This window comes from Sciurus vulgaris, assembly GCF_902686455.1.
Source record: "Sciurus vulgaris genome assembly, chromosome: 4".
Lineage (NCBI taxonomy): Eukaryota > Metazoa > Chordata > Mammalia > Rodentia > Sciuridae > Sciurus > Sciurus vulgaris.
In genome coordinates, this window is record NC_136464.1 from 183989981 (window position 1) to 184002938 (window position 12958).

Here is a 12958-nt window from a genome sequence, read left to right on the forward strand (position 1 = left end):
AGACTGAAAGTTGCAAAAATCAGCTGGATTTAAAATGTCTGTCCTTAGCCAACAGCCATATACCAAGTAGCCACAGGTGTGGAACATTCCACCATCATGGAAGTCCTTCTAGACAGCGCTCATTCCAAACGTGTCATGCTCTGCCAAGCGGTCCTGCTTGCCCCTGGTCACAGCCACAGCTATTCTCGTTTCTATCCGTAGGTAGGAAGAGCATGTGATGGCCCTTTAAAATGCTTCGTGAACACTGGCTGCAGGAGAGTCTGGGCTCGGCTGGGGTCGGTGGACTACCAAGGCCGTTCTGTTGGGCAAGTTAACAAAAGTCAAGCTCTTTCCTTTGCAAACAAAGCTATTAATCAAGTCAGGCTGTCGAGGGAAAGGAGATGGTTGGCGAACAAAGGCCAGGGACCGTCGGGGAACCAGTAATGAGGCTGTGCCAGGTTGTCTTTGGGTTTAATCTTGTTCCTATTGGCACATGCCATTTCCTATAGGTTGTCACCCCATAAACGGGGTTGCAATAAAGAAAAGCAGTATGGAGAGCTCATTTTCTTTCACTACCTTTGTGCCTCAAAAGCATGAAGCAATTTACAGACCAATAAATTTTAGCACTTCTTTGCAAACTATTAACTAGACTTTTTTCCAAAGTCTGGGGTTTCCCTTGGCAAACAGTGGCTAGGGAAGGAAGGTCACGGCTGGCTTGCCCTCCTGCTGGCAGGGAGCTCCCAACCAGCACGCTCTTCCCTCTTCTGTGTGTGACTCTGCCCAGAGGTCAGCCTTCCTCCCCGCACAGTGCACATCCTTCCAACCACTCGGGAAATGTGAGTCTGTGCTTGCAGCGTGTGGCCTTGCAGAAGTGACTGGGCCTTTCCAGGCCCATGCGGGTCGAGTGGCGGCAACAGTGGGCCCCCCAGCACAGGCTTACTGTGGGGAATAAAGAGGGCGGGCGGAGCACAGCAGCCTGGGAGGAGGCGAGGGCCCACAAAGCTCTGAGGTCACAGGCAGTTCACAACACCCGTGGGGCTCAGGGACCTGGGCGCTAAATCCTGAAACGAGAAATGAAGAGGGAGTAATGATTCGGTGGAGGAGGGCCTGCTCTGGGTCACACCTGCTCCAGGTGAAGCAGAAAAGCAGGTTCCTCCTGCGACTCTTGCCTCCCTGATCCGTCCCGTGAGGACACTCCACGTGCAGCCTCCCTTCAGGTCCCACGGGCTGGCCCACTCCCTTGGAGACGGCACCTTAATCAGCCCCCAAACTGTTTGAAAATTGCTGCACAACTCCATGCTCCATACAACACGGGCTAAAGATGCAGATAAAATAATGGTTCAGCTCTGTGACTTTATTTAGGCATGGATTGTGTTTCTTTCCATTTTTCCCACTGTCCTGTTAATATCTCTATTCCAGAACAGAACTTTTCACATAGAAAGCATTCAATAAATAGTGAATGAACACACGAGTGTCACAGAAACATATTTGTGCTGCTCTCATTACAACAAATCCATTGCTTGTCAATAAGAGCACAGTTGGCAAGGTTCACGTGCACCTGCTCCAGATGTGTGAGGTGCAGTTTTCAGTGTATTTTTAGTAGAAGCCCCTTTATTTTCTTCTGTCACTTGAAATTCGACAGAAATCAGGCTTTCCACAGACAGTGTTCTGAGAAACACGTTACTGGGAATCACAGAACATGCTGCATGGCCCAGCCAGCCACGCAGCACCCACCCATCCAGTGGGAGCTCCTCCCCAGGACTTGCTGATGGGGGGACCATGAATGGGCAAGCAGGTGCTGAGATAAGCAGAGTAAGAGCCACTAGATGCTGTGGACACGGAGCCCCCGTGAGGCCGATCTCTGTGGGAGCCATGGAAGGACATTAAGCAGCACCATGCACATGGGCACGCCCAGCAGGTACAACAGGGGTGGTTCTCACCAGCTGGGGAGAACCCCACAGCATACTGAGACTCTGTGGAGGCCCCTTCTGTCCCATTTGCAGCTGGCCGCAAAGCCACTCTGCCTGCCCTCATGCAGGCCCACATAAGCAGTGTATCCTGGGAGGACAGGCAGACGGTAGTGATGTGCATGCTCCTGCTCAAAAGGGGACTGACATGTGCAGGTCTCAGCACCAGCTGGGCACACGCTGCCAGGGCCCGGTGTCATTTTCCATGGCCGTTGGTATTTGCTCTGGAACCTTGTTTCTCTCTTTGAATTGTAATTCTTACTCCATAGTCTCTTGCTTTGGTGCTGGGGGTTCTCTTAGCCTGCTTACTACTCATAGAGCTCAGATAGCAGGTTTATTCATGGATTCTGCCCCTTCAGAGTACATGGGTGCATTTCCTCGGAGTGCTTTGAGTTTCCTATGATTCATTTGTACTGTGCTTCATGAGTCAAAGGCCATGTCCACCAGTCTCTGAGATAATCTCTCCTCTCTTTGGGGCTCTCTGCCTTACTTCTTGTGAGACAAGCCTCCGATGCTCAGAGGGCCCTGTGGCTGTGCTTCTTGAGCAATGTCTACAAAGCACCACTGTGTCCTTTGGATGTTTTAATAAACATCTCTTGGCATGTGCTTGCCTTCTTCTTTAGACCCTGTTTTCCTGAAAATGCCCTGAATTCCTTGTCTGCTTGGAGGTCCTTTCTTTAGAATCACTACCATCTGGAGAGCTTGACGGTGGGAACTATTTTATTTTCAGATCCAGAAGTTCCTGGCTCCTTTGTGATGATGGCTTCTTCTTTGCCTGTCTCTTTCTGCCTATCTCATGTTTTATTTCAGGTGGTTTGAAGAGTCCCAATGATAACTGTCACGCTGCCTGGAAGTCTCCTTAGCTAGGTGGTCCAAGTCACTTAGCGGGTCTCCAGTTTGCCATTCCTGCAGGTGACACTGCTGCTGGGCTTTCCCTGTGACATGGTTTCCTCTCCCTCCCTTGAACCTCACTCACCCAGGGCTATCCTGAGGGCCACCCAGTTTCTGCTATTGTCTCTTTAAGACTCCCCTAGTGTCCCAAAGTGAAGACACATGTTTCATGTTTTATGTAGCAGCAGTGTCCTGTAGGGACAATGTCTGTGCTAGTCGTCTGAGGTTATAAAACAAACCTCCCAGGACTCAGTGTCGTTAAGATGCAAGGATGGTTTTATACTGTCCTCGTGGTTCCAGAATGTGCCTGCTAAGTCATGCTCATGGTGAAGGCAGGGATCCCAGGAGGATAAGGTTCATACCGCTGAAGCTGGGTCTTGTGGCCCCTGCCTTTCCTCCGAGTGGCCTCTCCACAGGTGCCCCCTGGCAGGGCTGTGTCAGGCTGTCCACATTTCTTATGCAGAAGTCAAGGCTCCCATGCCATGTGTCTGTGAGGGTGGGCAAACAGGCAGACTCTGCACTGCTCTGTGCCCCAGCTTCAGAGGGCAGGCAACGTCTTTCCAACATCTTATTCTTGGGAGCAGCCAAAGACCTTCCAGGTTAAGGTTCAGGAAGAGCATTTGGGACTGAAAATAATGAAACCAGTTTGGGAAAATACCATCTGCCACAAATCCTCCAAATTATTCATGACTTCAGAACTCTATAATGCTAATATTTAAAACAGGGTTGATTTGTTCTGTTTCTAGGAGAAGCTGTGCACTGCTGGGCTTTAGCACACTGGAAGTCATTGGAATACTGGTTATTAGTTAAAGCATTGCACATTTGGGTGGCTTTGGGGAGCCTTTTATGATACTGGCTTATGCAGATGGCCATGGAGTAGGAAATTAACTTCGTTCCTTTCCATTCCCATCTGTGTTGGTTTATTTGTTTGTTTGTTTGTTCTGTGTTTTAGTGTGCAGGAACAGAGCCAAGCACTTTTCCCACAGACCATCCATTTCATTCCTGGGAGATAGTGAATGACATCACTGTGTCCATGTCTTCAGGAGGCTGAGGGGAGGGTCAGTCCAAGACTCCTTTTAAGTGGTAGGGTCTTGGCCTGTACCACCGCCACCCTGTTCTGTGACCCTCACTCTGGCACACTGCTTTCTAACACAGCACACATTTCACTGTCTTTCCCTGTCTTGGTGACATCACCCTCAAAGGGTGGAAGCCTCCTCCTACAAGATCAAAAGCCATGGTGCTTGGTGCTTGGTGCTCTGGGGAGGTCTGGGTTTGGCCGGTGCCTGGGAGTGTGGAAGGACAGGAAGGCCTGGGCTCTCACAGCTGGAGTGCACAGGGCTCTGAGGACCAAGGCGGTCCTGGGGGAAGCTAGACTCCGGGCAGCCCAGGTCCTGGCCTCAGACTGGAGCCTTGCTCACACTGGCCTCCCTCTCTTCCCCTTCAGCTCTGGCGCGACCCAGACCCCACAGTGATGACTACAGCACCATGAAGAAGATCCCCCCTCGAAAGCCAAAGAGAAGTCCCAACACGAAGCTCAGTGGCTCCTATGAGGAGATTTGGGGCCCGCGGCCCCCGGGCGCCACGTGTCAGGCAGGTGCGCGCCAGGCCCCGGGGACCCCCAGTGCGCCGCGGGCCTGCCCAGCCGACTGCCTGCCGTGCACCCCGCAGCTGCCGCTGCGCCTGCCATTACCACAGGGCGACGACGACGACGCCGAGCCCGTGTACATCGAGATGGTGGGGAACGCGGCCAGGGCGGGCGGCGCCGAGGCCGAGAGCCCCGACCAGGGCGAGTCGGTGTACGAGGAGATGAAGTACTTCTTGCCCGAGGAGGGCTGCGGCCTGGGACTGGTGTCCTTCCTGTCCGCCTCGCCTCCTCTGTTCTCGGAGACTAGGAAAGCCTTGGCCTTCGAGGCCGGGGAGGCGGGCTGCCAGCCCCTGAAGGACACGTGCGACATCCCGCCCCCCTTCCCCAACCTGCTGCCCCACCGGCCGCCGCTTCTGGTCTTCCCGCCCACGCCGGTGACCTGCTCCCCGGCCTCGGACGAGTCGCCCCTGACGCCCCTGGAAGTGAAGAAGCTGCCGGTCCTGGAGACCAACCTCAAGTACCCTGTGCAGTCGGAAGGCTCCAGTCCCCTGTCGCCGCAGTACTCCAAAGCCCCGAGGGGCGACGGCGACAGGCCCGCATCCCCGGGGGGCGCGGTGTCCGACGGGCCTGGCGAGGCCTCGCCGCCGCCACCCTCGCCGCCGCCGCCCCCGGGACCGCCCCCAGCCGGCCGGCCGCCCGCGCCCTTCGCCTGCCCGCCGGGCACCGACCCGGCCCGGCCGCACCCGAAGCCCAGCGCGGCGCCCGCAGCGCCCTGCAGCGCCCTCGCCAAGGTCCCGCACTCCCCGGCCCGGGCGGCCCGGGCGGAGCACAGGAAGGCCGCCGCCCCGGCCCCCTACAGCCCCCCGAATCCCCGGCCCCTCTCCAGCCCCCTGGACGAGCTGACCAGCCTCTTCAGCTCGGGAAGGAGCGTGCTGCGCAAGTCTGCGGCCGGGCGCAAGATCCGCGAGGCCCCAGGTGAGCAGAGCCCAGCCTCCGGGGTGGGGCCTCAGTGGATCAGGTCCCAGTGGAGGGCCGGGCGATCGTGGGGCCATTCCGAGCAGGTATGGACCGAAAACCTTGTGCAACAAACAGGGACAAGAGGTAGGAATGTGCATTTCCACGCTGCGGAGAAAGACGTTGATGTCTCATGATACAGAAATACTTGGCGCTCAAGCTGGATTTGATAACTGTAGCTTGATTCGTGCTAGGACTAGTTTTCTTTTTCCTCTGGTACTTCCTTATAACGTGGAAATGGGAAATGGTGGAATGTTTTTTTTTTTTTTTTTTTTTTTTTTTTTTTTTTTTTTACCATCACATTGAGAATTTCATCATTTACCCCAGCGGCCCTCTGTCTATCATCCATCCCACTTGTCCATCCCAGGACATTGGGACGATTACCTGTTCAGTCAACGCCTTTCATGGAATGCCACTCACCTTATGTTCTGTTGAATGAACTGAGTTCTTTCATACGCCACCCAAGGAAGGTTGTAGTTCGGTTCTGCTTGGTCAGTTTCCTCCTCAGCCACTCAGTCTAAGGCAGAGCTCGCAGTGGACAGTGCACGGAGTTGAGCTCCACTTTGGGTTGTTGCAGCTGGAGGCTGTTGCCTGGTTAAAGAAGTATTTGTGTCCTGTAAATGCAGGATGTAGCTAGAAAAAAAAATGCAAAGAGAATTTTTCGCTAATCTCCCGTAAGTAGCTCACCACATGCCACTTCATTCACACAAGGTTGCCTTTGTTCCAAACATGCCGCTTTTGCAGATTCCCTTAATAATCACAAAGAATGTTGTTATTTTCTTTAAAAAATTTTTGAGGTTTTTATACAAAATATTTTTTCAACGTTCTGTATCTTGGGGAAGAAATACATTAATATAAAGACCTTGTTAAGTGTGTCATGCCAATAGACTCCACTGCCTCCCAGGGCTAATGACCACTGTGGACATCCTCACTTTATAGATGTGAAACTTCAGTGTGGAGGGGTTAATATCCTCTTTTGGGTCAAGTGGCAGGATTGAAAATAGGAGTTTGACCTTGATGTGACATTTCATGCATTAGCCTACTCCTTCTTTAAAAGAAAATGCAGAGATATGTTAGCTTCCATCATTTGATTAAGAAATTACTTTAGGTATGCACTAGAAAATCCAGAAAGCAATGTGAACACGAACAAAACAGGTGGAGGGTAAGAACCTTAGCCAGTGAGAGAACCTACTCACTATTTGTTCTCCAGACAAAAAAGCTAGTTGTTTAGCTAACAATATCTTCTTAATTGTAGGCAATTAGTAAGTGAAATCGAACTTGAGAGTGGCAAAATGCTTGAATTTTACAAGTCATGTTTCATTCCAAGGACCAAGATAGAATCTAAGAAAAATCATTAAATGAACAAATCAAGATTTGCTGTAAAAACTAGATGTTTATTGATCTCTTGTAAACCTCATGTTACTATAGATTGAAATTAGGTATATTCTTGATTCTATTTTATTCGCTTAAAAAAATGAAGTTAACACTTTTCTAGACAGACTTCATCATTTGGAAATCCCAGAAGGAAGTGAGAATCATGGTGGTCTCCAGGCCTGGTGTGTAAATTGTATGGTCATGTTCCCTCTGGTGGCATTAATACAGTGTTGAGGATGCATGTTAAAACCTTAAAGTGCAGCACCGAAACGTCACCTGTAAAATTAAAGACACCTGTTTTCCTATTGTAGGTTTTTACAAAACACTTTGCAATTTGAGCAGATTGGTTTGAACCATTCAGAACTTGGGTTGTCCACACACAGATTTAGGAAGCTCAGCTGCACAGTTGACCACTGTGGGATTCTTTATGTCTGTGTTGGGGAAGTAAGTTTACGAGTTTGCAAGTTCCCGTGAGATGTACAAATTCATCTTCCAGAAGGTAAAGGGGTTCAAGATAAGATAGGGAAGGAGGATGCTTAATGGGAGGGCTGGGCTCCAGAGCTGCTCACCTGATTGTGAGCCTCACAGTTTGATCCTAAGGGGAGGAATCCATTTTCTTCTGAATGAATTAAAGGGCTGTTATTCTTGATTTACTATAGCCTTGGGGTTTCTTTCCATCAAAGTTTTAAATCTTCTACTTACCTCTTTATATTTAAAAGCATTTTTATTTTCACCTGAAATAGTTTACTTAGCAAATAATCCAGTGTGTGACTAATTCACCCTCAAAGCATCTCAATTAATTATAGTTTGTTTCTTGTACAGTTGTGATATAAGGAAATTGTGCTGCAGATTTTGCCGGAAAATTCAAAATGTTTGCCTTGCCTCTTTGGGACAGTGACCTTGCAAAGATTAATCTGCCCATTAATTCCCCACGGTGGGCATTTCCACTTGACACAAAAGGCACTGTGGTGTGCAGAGAGCTGTGTATAGGGAGCGAACTTCTCTCACTTGTAGGTCTACCAGGACTATTCTGGAAACTCACAAATATCATTCCTCAAAGAAGTTCATTTCTATAGACTGTTTGCATATGCTACTTGAGTCCTAAAAAAATCACATAAATCTCAGAGTCCAGAACACACATACAGAAAAAGAATGAGACCTTGAAGCTGAAAGGCGCAGGGCAGGCTGGAGAGAAGAGTGCCGCACGTGCCCACAGCTCTGCTGCAGCCTGCCAGAGCCCAGGCCATCACCAGGAGTCCGCCACTCTTAGACTTGGTCTACAGGAAAACCGAGCACCGGAGGCTGATCCATTTACTCCGGGTTCTCTGCTCGGGAGAGACAGACTGGAATGCAGTAACTCTGTCCCCAGTGGCTCTTCCCTTACTACCTTCACGCTGGACCTGGTAAAGCAGGAGAAAGCTTTCAACACTCTGCATTTCCCCCCAAGGGGCAGCAAGTAAGAGCCGCAGAGTCTGGATGGAGAAAATTGTCTCATATACTCGGGAATATCAACCCTGTGCCTTTCCACTCCAGCATGTGTTGTTCTGGAATAGTGCTTGGGCCACTTGGTCCTCTAGTGAGGAGGGACTAAATGTTTAATTGTCCTTGTCTTTCCAGAAACAAAGTCCCATTAATTCACGACTCTCTTTTCCTCTGATGGCCTAATATGACTAATATTATGCTAATTGTTTCCAGTTGCTTAAGTCTGAAAACACAAGACCTAACCCAAAGGGCGACTGAGGACAGTCCTGGGCTCGATCGGTCACTAGGGGGCTCCGTTGCGCTGAAGGCAGCTCCGCGTGGGCCGAGTTTATCCGTAGTGACGCAAAGAACCTGACCAGGCTCTTCTCTCACTGCAAAAGATCAGCAGTCTGGGGATTGACAGAAGCGCAGCAAGTCTCCGGAGTCTGGAGGGAACGGAGAGCGAGCCCCCTGAGTCAAGGAAAGGTCTGCTCAGGAGCACTTAAAAACATCGTTTCTTTACTCTCTGATACTGGGCAGCCTCTTCATCAGGTAGAAACAGGTGCTTCAAAATGACGTCAGCAGAACTGTAATGTACACTATTTCTTTCCATAAATTAGGTGGAATAAATAGTTATTTGATATAAAATTTACCTAAAACTCAGCTGACATATAAACATCTAGCCGTGGTGTCATTTTTACTAAGATTCACTTAAATCAAATGTAAATTACAATGAACTTCAAATATTTTACTGATTACATAAACACTCTAATAGGAACATTTTGAGTTTGGAAGTCTGACTGTTATATAAACACACTTTTACTGCATGGCATTTGTGTTCCATAGGGCTGTTTGAAAAGAAATTTTTTCTAGAGTTGGCTTTCAGGAAAATTTAACACATACACAAGAGTGCAGAAAATAATGAACTCTGTCCATGGATGCCACTATTTCATCCCTGCTCCTGTCTGCTTCCCTCTTCCAGCACTAGATAATTTGGAAAAGCATCCCAATGTCAAATTGTTTTATTAATAAGTTTATGATATTTTACCATAGACATTCTTTAGGGGGAGAAAGGTAGATTCTTAAGTCACTTCAGTAAGCACAGGCCAGACAATGCCTCTCGGCTTCACTGACAGGAGATGGTGTTCACGACCAACACCGGGATGGGGGCGCACAGCCCCACTTCTCACAAAGGAAACAAAATGATCCTCACTTCTCACGAGCAGCCAGGGGCTTCTGTCCAACATGTCCTGGCACAGGAAGCTGATGCAGACAACCCTTCTACTACGGACAAAGTAAATGTGGATTTCTAAATATTATATTCAAAGGAGACTCCAAGTCTGAAAGAGCAAAACTCAAGAAGAATTTCAGTTTCTTCTCAAATGCAAAAAGAAATGCAGTTGCATCTTAGGTTGGTTATGAGGGTCAGATGTGTCTGTGCCGAGTACAGTTACCTCTACATTGTTTAGTAACCAGAAGCCCAGTGCTTTAGTACCACTGACATGCTGCTGATTACCAGCAGAATCGGACCGCGCTCATGCAAAGCCATCTGTAAGGGCCGCTCCCTGCCCCTGCTGTGCGAAGCAGAAGTTTGAACATTTTCACTTAGTCTCTGACACATTCAGATGAGACTGCAGCCTAAGAATTGTGCCTGCCTTCGTGGGTCTGGACACGGGCTGTGGAGTGCAAGCTCAGCTCCTGGCTCCTCCTCCACATGCAGACTTTGCAGGGCTTTGTCCTGGCCTAGGCTGCTGCTCCTTCCCACTCCCCGAAGCTCCCTCCCCTGGTGACTGATCTGTGTGGCAGTGGGGGTGGCCTGAGTTCCTGGCAATTACAAAGGACTGGACAGAGGACGCACACAGCCACTCGTGGGTGATTCTCCTCACTGGAAGGTTGCTGTCCACACTCCTAATAGAGCAGTCTCCCTCTTATGGGAGGAAGGCATTCCTCTGTGATTTAGAACCATTTCCAAGCAACACTTAAGCTTCCCTCATTTTCTGAATGAGGAAGTCCGGTGGGGAAACTAGATTGACGTCTTCTGAGAAGGAAGTCCTCCATCTGTCACCCATGGACATCAAGCAAGGATGAGCTGTGTAGAGTTTGTCCCTTATAATGCCAGTAAACCCAGCTTTTGTCATGAGGAGACTATGTTTAAGAGAAGGAATTTTTGTTAATTTGTTGACCCCTCTGCAGTAGCTGAGAACATCTGTGTCTGGGATCTGCAGCTACACATTTCAGTGCTTCTCATCCCCAATGTCTGGTAAAAATAATACTTTGCTCATTTCCACTGAGAAATGAGCTTTGAATTTTTATAAGCTATCAGTAGCCAAATTTATCTTCGTTGAAAGCACAAAGTTTTGTTGCTCTAAATTAATTGAAAAGACAACTTTTTAATGTCCAAGTATTTGTTGTGAGTATTTTGGCATTTTCCTCACAATTTACAACACCTTGTTCTAAATGCCCAAGAATCCATGCAATGAAATTGTGCAACCAGACGTGTGTTAACTTGTAGACCTGATTCCCTTAGAGTGATCCAGTAAGCACTTACTTAATACAAGCACAGGGCTTGGTACTTGAGAATCCAAAAGAACAGACGAAGGCCTGTGGCGTTGCCTCTGCCCTCTCAGAGACCACAGGGGAATGCATCCCTCTTCAGTGAGAGGTTCCGGCACGAGAGTGAACTTTTAAACAGTGGACCCTGGACCACTTGAGAATCAGAGTTGGACTCCAGCTGGCCAGGACCCCCAACAGCATGCATCAGCCTGTGTGGGGAGAGATTTTATACATGTCACCAGATTCTCACAAAATATCAAGGACCTGGGAGAAAAGAGGGTGCGCTGCCTCAGAGGTGCGTTCAGAATGAGCTCAGCAGCCAGGGAGCTGTGAGGGCCCCAGGGTCTCAGAGGGCCTCCTGCCAGAGCTGCTAGGCGGGCAGCAGTGAGAGATGGGGGAGTGGGTGGCTGGGGTTCTCCAGGTGCAGAAGTGGGGAAGTAGGCAGTGCAAGCAGAAAACCAAAGGAGGGGCAAGAAATGCAGGTCCAGCTCCACGACCATTTTGGAATGTGGCCATGGGTGCTGCGAAGAAGCGGGCGGACCGAAGGCGTCACTTGCTTGGAGTCTAAACCGACGTGCTTTCTACCTGTTGCTTCTCATCGGCTTCATGACCAGACTCTGGAACACCCCTGCTGTTTCCCCTCTGTCACATGGGAATTCAACAGGCACTCTTAGGATACCTTTTACGAAGAGTGCCAGGGGAGGGAAGAGACGGGGAGGGCAGGGACTCCAGGTGCATGCAGGTGACCTTCCTGGAAGGGGCGCACCCAGCCGCACCAGGTGCCATGCCAGCAGCATTATTTCATCATAGTCAGAGCTGACACCTGCACGTGGCTCCCTGCTGTTGGCCAAGCACGTAGGCACCCCTATGAGGCAGGTGAAGCAGCTGTTGTGTCCCTGTTATTAATGAAATTGGAGACTTCGGCCAGTCACCTGATTCTCCCTAATCACAGGAACAAATCGCCTCGCCCTCAGGAATCAAAGGCAAGTCTCCTTTCTCCAAAACCCTGGATTTCTTCTATTCTTAGTCTCTGAAAACTATTAAAATTAAAATAACACAGAGACGCTGCCTGAGAGAGGAATTCCCTTCTAAGTTAAATGCAAACTCATTACCAGAACAAAGATGTGGGGCAGCAGATAAAACCTTCTGGCCCTGTCGTCAGTGTCCCCGTGCAGGTGTGTAGCGGAGAGAACCTTCTCTTGCCCCCTGCTCCCCCTCCTCCTTTCCTCACCTGCTCCAAGAAACCCTTCCAAACACCTGTCTCAAAAGCGCCCTGTAGTCTCAGGACCCTCTCCTCCCTTCACCTGGGCTTCCTAAGGCTCTGCCCGGGAACTGAGGTTAAATCCCCTGCCACTGCTCATCACCAGCATCACGCCCTAACTCGCAGTGGGAATGTGAATTGCCCGGCACCTGCTCAGGGTCCCCAGCAACTGCTCGGGTAGTGAGTGAGCCCCCCACTTTGCCAGAAGCCTCACTAGGGGCAAAGCAGAGGGCCAGCAGTGACCTTCAGCAGCCACCGTGATGGGACAGAGAAAGACACCTAAAAAGGCTCCTGTTTCTCTCTCTAAAGCATCGCTCTTGGAAAAAATAAAAGACACGAATTCATTCGTTTGTAAATTACGTGAACATGGAAACAAAGACATTGATGATGGCAGAGTTAGGAAAGCGGTTAACCGGAACACCGTCAGACCTGAGCTCATGGCTGCGCTGTGCACATTGGCTGGGAGAAAGGGTGAAGTCCTGGCTCAGGACAGTGGTATTTCCACAGTGCTTCCTCCTTCTTTGAGACCCTGGGACAAAACCAAGTAGAGACTAACAACAATTAAGTATTTAGATCAATCTGATCAAAAAGTTACTCTTTGAATTATATCAATCATCTTGGGAAATTACCTTCACACACTGGCTGTAAATCTGCTCTACTGACATGTCAGTCAGACCAGAGGTATGCATCCAGCATAAATAGTTCATCAGTTTTCAGATGAGCCAAATGCAGCCAAGAAGCCATTACTCCTGGGATACTCTGCAGTGCACCGTCAGCAGAAGAATCTGCTGTACCTGAAACTCTGAAAATAAGGCAGTCTTTTCAGCACTGGATTATCTTCATAACCAGTAAATATTGCTCATAATTTCAACC

The 12958-nt window shown here is 49.5% G+C and overlaps 1 protein-coding gene across 4 annotated transcripts in view; it reads left to right on the forward strand.

Annotated features, from left to right (window-relative positions):
• The window catches only part of MYO16 (myosin XVI), a 551974-nt gene that overhangs the window by 495133 nt on the left and 43883 nt on the right, over positions 1–12958 (forward strand). For all 4 annotated transcript variants that reach the window (XM_079137420.1, XM_079137419.1, XM_079137417.1 and 1 more), the window contains one exon: positions 4282–5397. In XM_079137420.1, coding sequence (XP_078993546.1) covers positions 4282–5397 — 1116 coding nt within the window. The remainder of the gene's footprint in view (positions 1–4281; positions 5398–12958) is intronic.